The sequence below is a fragment of the Cyprinodon variegatus genome, unplaced genomic scaffold (assembly GCF_000732505.1).
Source record: "Cyprinodon variegatus isolate N-32 unplaced genomic scaffold, C_variegatus-1.0 Scaffold156, whole genome shotgun sequence".
Classification (NCBI taxonomy): domain Eukaryota; kingdom Metazoa; phylum Chordata; class Actinopteri; order Cyprinodontiformes; family Cyprinodontidae; genus Cyprinodon; species Cyprinodon variegatus.
The window spans coordinates 1,081,714-1,090,263 of NW_015150609.1; the positions used below are offsets into that span (position 1 = coordinate 1,081,714).

Below are 8,550 nucleotides of genomic sequence, written 5' to 3' on the forward strand. Positions count from 1 at the left end.
ATAATTTTATTTCTGGTCCAATAATACGGTGTTTAAAATACTTTTTTTTATTTCTCTTAAACTAAAAGAATTCAATAAATTTCATATAAACTTATTCCAGCAGTTTATGCAGGAAACAGGCCTCAGAAATCCTGGGACGTTTTAAAGATTTCTGGTTTTTTCTGGTTGGAGTGAAACAGAGCAGGGAGTCAGTGAGAGGTTACAGATCTGATCAGTTTAAACATGCAGATCTACGCTGAGAACGGCGGCTTGCTATGGGAATTGATATGGAATCCAAACATTTCACAGAATCGATAAGGGAATCGGAATCATGAAATCTTATCAATTCCCAACCCTGGTAAAAAGCATCTTGCCTCTCCCACGTTTTTATCGGTCTTAGATTCTGGTGACCTTTTTTATAAGAACTCTTCTTCATGTCTTCAAATGTTGGACTCTGTTTCCCATGCTGCATTAAAGTTCATCACAGACTGTAAAGCCATGACATCACTGGTACCTGTCCTCTCAGGTGGGGTGGCCTTCCCTCTCTACCAGAAGGCAGTGTCATTGCTGCACTTTTATTTCCGAGGCCCTTCTTGGATTACTGCCCTCTTTCATTTGTACCTTACTTCGCCAGTAAAGCCTGGCTTCTTCTGCCCTGAGATCCAACCATCAGCTGTTGCTCTCTGCTCCTTTTCCCTGAACAGAACAAGGGAAGAAAGTCTTTAGCTAGTCCAATTAGCTTCTTCAATTCCTGCCTTGATATGCCTTCGCATTCTCCTTGATGAAGTAAGCCTCTACTTTCTTCCATTTCCCTTTGTAGCTTTTTTTTCCCTTAACATCATCCATTTTAAGATGTGTATAAGAGACAGACCTAGGACAATGTGTGTCTCAGAGACATGTATGTCCATACTGACAGAGACTGATGGTCTAATNTGATGATGATGATGATGATGATGATGATGATGATGATGATGAAGATCTCTGGTTCTGGTGCAGGCTGGTGTCCCTAAAGCAGACACAGGGGAGCAAACTGAGCCGACGTCTCAGTAGGTGAGAAACTTTGTTCATTTAACAGATAAAGTTCTTTTATTCTGTTTTTATGTCTAATATCTATTATTTTATTTACTCTGATGAAGTGAACAATTCAAGCTTCTCATATTATTAGAAGCCTTTTTAACTTGGTGAAAATGCTTTGCCATCGTTCACCACTGGAGGGCGCTATAAGCTTTTAGATCAGGGGTCACTGATGGAGCCGCCCACTAACCTGATCTAGAATAAATCCACCAACCAGCCAACTTTATCTGGAGCTTTGGGTTATTCTGCTCACCTGTTTTCAATTCACACAAAGATTAAGATTTGAAAATCATAATCCTTAAAAAAGTTTTTAAAAACCCATAAAGTTCGTCTTACATGAAGTTTAGATGATTTCTTTCAAAAACCTTCAATGCAGCGGTAGAGTTGATTCCTTCCCCAACTCCTTTACAGGAGAACAGAAGACCTCACCTGTTCATCCAGGCCAACTATTCCCTTTAACGCCCCCCCCTTTCAGAGACATAGACAGGTATGGGGCATTGCAGGCTAACAAAGAAGCCAAACGACCCCCATTCCAAAGGGGGGGACCCGTTCATCCGTTTCTATTTGCATGTTTTCTAAACTAAAACCAGGCTTTGTTGGGCTGCTGGATAAAACCTGGAACTAAACGCTATTTCTGACATTTTGGATTGAAAATCTTCCTGGATGGAAGAGAAACGTCTTCAAACTTGGAAACAAAGTCCAGTGGATTGATTTTAACTTTTTTTTTAAATGAATTTTACTTTTTCTCAGGTCAGCCAATCAGCTGCTTCTTCTCGTGCCCAAAGCTAGAGGGTGCTTTCTCTGTGGAACAAGCTTCCATTAAAAATTAAATTGTCTAAATCTTTTTCTGATTTTAACATCACTATTTTTTATTCTATTATAGATTTCATAGTTCTAAATTATAATTTTGACTTTTATCCTTGTATGTTTTTTGTGTCTGTGTATTGGTGTTATGTTGTTTCACTCTGCAGCACTTTGGTTCTTTGAGAAATGTCAAAGTGCTTAAATAAATAAAGTTTTGTGCCTTAAGGCTCGTTTGTGACCTTTGAACAAGAACAATGAAGAAGTCGATTACATGACACATGAAACAGTTTGTTGTTTTAATAATGTTAAGCAATAATAACCAGGATCAGTCAGATGATTCTTTCTAAAAAAAAACTGTCCTGCAGTAAATGTGATGCAGGTTGAAATCCTGCATTAAAAGTTTTATTTTTAATTCTTTCTCTTCTTTTATTTTCTCTCTTCCAGACTCTGGATGTCCTTCATCACTGAAGAGGAGAGAAGAAGAAACTTAAACTGTTGCTCAATAATTCCTCTTCTGCTGCAGCCTTTAACCTCATTAACCAATCACACGCTCTGATTTCCTCACTGTTACCATAGTTACAGGGTTGCCCTCCAACATAGCCTGAATGTTTTAACGCTAATAAACTGGACCAGGTCATGTGCTTTGATTCTATTAGCTGATTGGCTCATTGGGAGTGGGTGTGTACGTCACCTTTTCACCTTGTCAGTCACCGGCTAAGCCCCGCCCCCTGACACTGCCTTAATAATGCATGAAGCTTTAGACTGAAAACACAGAGGTATTGATTGATGATGAGATTTAATCTGGTTTTTGTTTGATGTCACTAATTTGGGCTCAGCTGATTAACCTTTTATAAACTATAATAAATTAATAAAGAGTTTAAACTCCACCTAACGTTTCAGTTTTTATTATTGTTCCAGGATCAGACGCTCAGCCGCTGGATTTATGGGATGAGATTAACTAAAGCAGGAATATTTAAACTCAATAATCTGAAGATCAGTTCATTTATTTAACGTTGAAACTAAATTTTCTTTCTGTTTGTTATTATTTTTTTTTAAATCATGACCTGATCTGTAAAATAAATCTAATAATGCAGCTTTGGTCAAATTCTGCACACAAATGACTTGATGCAGCCATAATTAAATGATTCTATTTAAGTAATAATTTTATCGCTGTAGAGTTGATAGATTTTATTGTCAAATAAAGCTGGTAGAAGAGGATCCCTGTGAAGATCCTCAGTTTCTTGCCTTCCCTCCAAATAAACCTGTTTTCTATTATTTATTTAGAAATAATTTTATTTCTGGTCCAATAATACGGTGTTTGAAATACTTTTTTTGTTTCTCTTAAATTAAAAAAACAATAAATAAATTTCAGATAAACTTATTCCAGCAGTTTATGCAGGAAACAAGCCTCAGAAATCCTGGGACGTTTTAAAGATTTCTGGTTTTTCTGTTTTTTCTGGTTGGAGTGAAGCAGAGCAGTGAGACGTTGCAGATCTGATCAGTTTAAACACGCAGATCTACTCTGAGAACGGCGGCTTGCTTCATCTGCTCCAGGATCTCAGAGAAAAGAAAACAGTCACCAAAACACGAACAGGAGGAGACCGGTTGGTTTAGATTCTGATTCCTTCTGCGCTGAACAGAACCTGGATCAGCAGAACAATGTAAACTGTAACAATGAATAAACATATTTAAGTGTATTTAGGCTTAATTTGAACAGGTAGTTTATTTTGCCAATTGAATTATTAATTTTACCCTTAAAATAAGATAAATAGATATTATGCACATTAAATAAATGACTACAGTAGTTTTTTCTTATTCCAAATGTAAATTGTCTTGTTCTATAGGCAGAGTGTCTCACTGATCTGCTTAATTATAGACAAAATGCATTTAATTTAAGAGAAATTGACTGACTTGGATTTAAAGTTTATTGCATTGCATTCAAACAGCTGCAGGGTGTTTGTGTTCAAACTGGGAACAATCAGATGGAAAATCATTTCCTTCCATCTTGCTGAGCCTGAAGCTTCACTGTGGAAAAAATGACCTTAATAATGTCCTGAAAATGAGTGAATATGTCTTAAAATAAGTGTTTTTAAATTTAATTTGAGCAGGTAAATAAGATTGTTTGCCAATGGAATGGGTATATTTACCATTGAAATAAGATAATTAGATATGCACTTGAAATAAGAGACTACATAGTTTTTTTAATTCTAAATGTAAATTATCTTGTTCCATTGGCAAAGTGTCTCAATTATCTACTCAATCCAAGAAAAATGAACTCAGTTATATTTAAATTTTTTTGCAGTGCATGGATTTTTTCCCCCCACAATAACAAAAGAACTCTATAAAATATAATATAAAAAGAAGGTGCTCCTCAAAGGTGTTGAGGAGCGCCCCCTGCTGTCCTAAAGACCCCAGCAGAGGGCAGAGCTGAGAACACAACCCTGTAGGACGCCAGGATGGAGGATCAGTGAGTTTCTCTATTCTCACCATCTGTTGCTGAGGGAAGAACAGAACGGATATCCAGGCAAACAGAGACAGAACGGGTCAGTAAACAGACGGGCAAAAGATTATTCACAGGAGATGCTGGATTATTCTTACTGGGTTGGCACCAGATAATCTGGCCCTGATGACTGGTCTGATGGTGATTATATAGTGAAGGAAACAGGTGAAGCCAGTGAGAGCTGATTGTGGAACGGGTGGAGCTGAGCAGGTGTATGAAATGAGTGATCAGCCAGGAATCAGTGCCAAGATCATTACATCATTGGCCCATTCTTTGTTCTGTTCCCCATATATACACCACCTCTGCAGCTCATCATTGCGGGTTTCTTGTTGCCTCATTAATTGCTCTCTGTGTATTCTTTCTCCCTGGCATCTCCTGGTTTTTTGGTTTCTTTTCTTTCTTTGAGTTTTGCCCCTAGAACCTCGATTAAATCTGCTAAACTTATCTCTGCATTCGGGTCCTCTAAAACCTCCACTAACAGCCGCCATCTCCATCCTCCCATACTTAACAGCTAAAGGACACACTAACTAAAGCTGCTGTCACACCTCGACGATTTAGTCTAGCTTATGCCTGATGTATGGAAAATCTGGCAAAAATGCTGGAATGGGTTGGATAAGTAATAATTACGATGAAGTACGCTGGCACACGTCTACGTATGCCGGCGTATGCCATATGTGGGCCACAAGTTACAGGTAAGTTATCTGATGGTTGACATAGGTTAAGTGTAAGTTACTCAAAAGGTGAGTAACTCGAAGCGCTCCTGCATCTTGAGCAGTGATGTGCCTGAGATGAGCAGCTTTAGATGAGCATAGAAAGTTCAGCGTATGACAGTTTTTAGGAGATTCTGGGATGTGAGGCAGACGCTGGATGAACCAGCAAGGTGAGACAAGAGCTTCAGTGACTGTAGTGGACTAGGCTCATGCAGTAACATGGAGACGTTTAGTCAGTGCTCATCTAAATGGAGATGTAGCTGTTACAGTGAGATCATGTGATGATAAATGACAGCTGGCTAACAATGGGGACCCTCATCCATGTTTTGATTCTCAGAGATTTATGATTATTAAATTATTTAAAGTGATCCTCGCTTTTCAAATAAGACATGAAGCAGGTTGGCAGAGATGCTGGCAATCCTGACCATGAGTGTGATGTCATCAGCAGGGTAAAACACAGCATATCAGGACATATATCATTCAGGCTTTCATCAGTGCTGTGGTTTTACAGGCTGATCGTTAGGAGAAATAATTGTTCATCAAATGTTGGTTGATTTATTAATCACTCATCTGGGTTTGGTTTCTTTGATCTCCGCAAGTTTCAGAACCTGTGGAATAAAACGCAGCTGAAAGGAAATAAATAAGATGTAATAAAATATTCCAAACATCTGATGGTTAACAGTTGAAAAAGCAAGTTTGGACATTTAGGTTTGAAGGTATCTCTGTCTAAGACAAAAAATTAAACTTGTTGAACTAAATAAATACAACAATTAAGGCTCAGAAACATATAATATATCAAATATATGTAATTAGGGATTGTATTTGAGTCAATGAATCGATGCAAACAGCTGGTTTTCCTTAGATAGAAAGCTTTGAATCTATCTGACTGGATGATCTGGTGAACTGGAAAGTGCCTTGAGATGACATGTGTTGTGAATTTGGCGCTATATAAATAAACTGAATTGAATTGAATTATCTCATCCTGTTTAACTCATAAAATGGTGGTTTGGGTTAGGAAGCCTGTTGTCTTTACAGTCTGCTGCCATGATGGTGAACCTACAGTTAGACTAACATCTATATCTGGATTAGAACCAGTTTCTCTGGATTCAGGCTTTACTTAGAGTTCCTGAGTTTCATCTTCTGGAATGCTCCAGGCTCAACAGCAGAGAACAGGCAGATAAAATCAGCTGAAATACATGAGGTCTGAATTCCTCTCCTACCTTGACACCGTGGATAGGCCCCGCCTCTTTCCTCTCAGCAGCTCACCTGTTTGTCGCTCAGTCATTGATGTTCAGTATTTTGGATAGTTTCAAGAAACTGTAAGTTTTCTTTGTTTTTACCAGAACTTTGTTTTGAGGAACAATTTTCAGATTTATTTGGTTCTTTGATTTAAAAACTTGTTCTGTTCTTATTTTGGCTCCAATGTTGATCTCTCCTCTGATTAAAGACTTACCTAGAAGAACCATTATTAATATCTAATTATGATTTTTTTTTATGTATTTCATGTTATTATTTGCTTATTTTCTGTTTGTTTGAGATGATCTTGCATTTAAGATTAACTTTGATAAAACAAAAACATTAGAATTTTACAAACACAGAAGCAAGTAATGCAAGTAATTAAAAAAAGGTTAATAAATGAGTTAAAACAATATTTATTAAAAACAAGAACAGGTTATAAATAAGACTGAAATGTCTCAAACATGTTTATTTCCTGGGACTAAACTTTCTGTGGTTCTGTTTGTTTAAATCTTTGCAGTCAAACTGGAAGGACTTCATTCCTCTAGCATTATCCTTGACTTTCAATTTGCTAACAGATATTTTCTCTGCTCCAGAGTTTTAACAGGACTTTGTTTCTATTGGTTTTTCATTATAATGAAAGGAGAACAACATTTCTAATATATTTATTAGATTCCTTCAAGCTGCTTAGATCTAACAGCGTCTGTTTATATTTCTTTTTCTTAAATCCTCTAAAAACGAAACAGTAAAAATTAGGTGACTAATTAATCACTGATGAGCCTCAGATGGATGATCTATCAATTAAAATGGTTTAAGATGTTGACCTGAGTCAATGTGATGGACTGAAGCTTCTAATCAGCGAATCAATGTTAGCGGATGGAAATGTTGCTCCATGGCTCCATCTAGAGGATTGAAAGTAGAACAGCAGCTGAAATCTGACTGCTTTCAACCCACATGAGCCTTTCTCAGTATTTTACTTAAGTATTTATTTTTAGGTACTTTAAACTTTTAGTCCCTAAATTTGAACACAAATAGCTGCACTTCCTATTCCTACTTTTGTGTAATGTAGACCCTTTACTATTTTATTTTGATGAGCTCTAAATATAGTTACTTGTAGTAAAACTACAAGTACAACACAGTTAAATAAATGTGAGTACTTTTGAAATTTCTGCATTCAGTTGATTCTGATAAGAAGCAGACAAGAAGATAATCAGCTGATCTCTTTCCAGAACTAATGATTTATCAGAGCTCATGTTCAGATCAATGATCTGTGTTTCCTCTGCAGGTAGAAGTTGTGAATTCAGCAGCATGGATCAGTGTGAGGACAGAGAGGAGGGATCCCCTCCCTCTAAAACCACTCAGAGTGAGGAAGATGATGCTCAGAGGTGAGATCTTCATCTATTCAATTCAATTCAGTTTATTTATATAGCTCCAATTCACATCATGTCATCTCAAGGCACTTCACAGTTCACCAGATCATCCAGTCAGATTCCATCTCTCTGTATGTGCTGTACATTAACACCCGCCAGAGGAAACACCCACCAACCCAACTGACAGACAGAATCTCACTATACATCAGCCATTCTCATCCTCCCCTCTCTCATGACAAGGCACGCACAAGTCCTATCATGAAAAAAAGGTTAATTGTGTGACCTGAGTAACGCGCAGTAACGGGTTGTCTGCAATGGTAACTGCGTTATAGTTACAGTCAAAGTAATAATTTTGATTGCTTGTTAGTAAAAAAAGGTAACGGCGTTAGTAACACCGTTACTTTCAACGACGTTACTCCCATCACTGACCAAGCATGCTTGTAGCGACAGTGAAAAGGAAAACTCTCTTTAAACAGGAAGCCAATGATATCTTGTCTGCATTCAGGAGCAGAAAGTTAAGAGTCATCCAGGTTTTTCTGTCTTCAGACATGCCTGTAATCTATGTAATGGGTTAGCTTCATCTGGATTATAGACAGATATAGCTGGGTATCATCAGCATAACAGTGGAAACTAATCCCATGCTGTCTAATAATTCTACCGATTGGGAGCATAGATATAAAGTAAAGAGAATAATCTCTCCTGTCAAATATTTATATTAAAGAGGAAATATTTGAAGTTCAAAATAAATGAGATTTTATGAAAACAAGTCAAGTAAACCTGAAGGTTCAGGCCTGAGAGGAAGTTAAACAATAAAAATTAAAAACTGCTGAGCCACTGTTGCTATGACGATGCCCAGCAATGTTTCCCATCAGAGTTC

At 37.3% G+C, this 8,550-nt stretch overlaps 2 protein-coding genes across 2 annotated transcripts in view; both read left to right on the forward strand.

Moving 5' to 3' along the window:
* sncg (synuclein gamma) overlaps positions 1-2,734 on the forward strand; it is a 15,427-nt gene extending 12,693 nt beyond the window's left edge. The window contains exons 4-5 of the mRNA XM_015377547.1: positions 976-1,029; positions 2,302-2,734. Coding sequence (XP_015233033.1) covers positions 976-1,029 — 54 coding nt within the window. The 3' untranslated portion in view covers positions 2,302-2,734. The remainder of the gene's footprint in view (positions 1-975; positions 1,030-2,301) is intronic.
* Positions 2,735-6,331: 3,597 nt separating this feature from the next.
* The window catches only part of LOC107086534 (protein NLRC3-like), a 21,624-nt gene continuing 19,405 nt past the window's right edge, over positions 6,332-8,550 (forward strand). The window contains exons 1-2 of the mRNA XM_015377531.1: positions 6,332-6,386; positions 7,589-7,688. Of these exons, the coding sequence (XP_015233017.1) occupies positions 7,612-7,688 (77 nt within the window). The 5' untranslated portion in view covers positions 6,332-6,386; positions 7,589-7,611. The remainder of the gene's footprint in view (positions 6,387-7,588; positions 7,689-8,550) is intronic.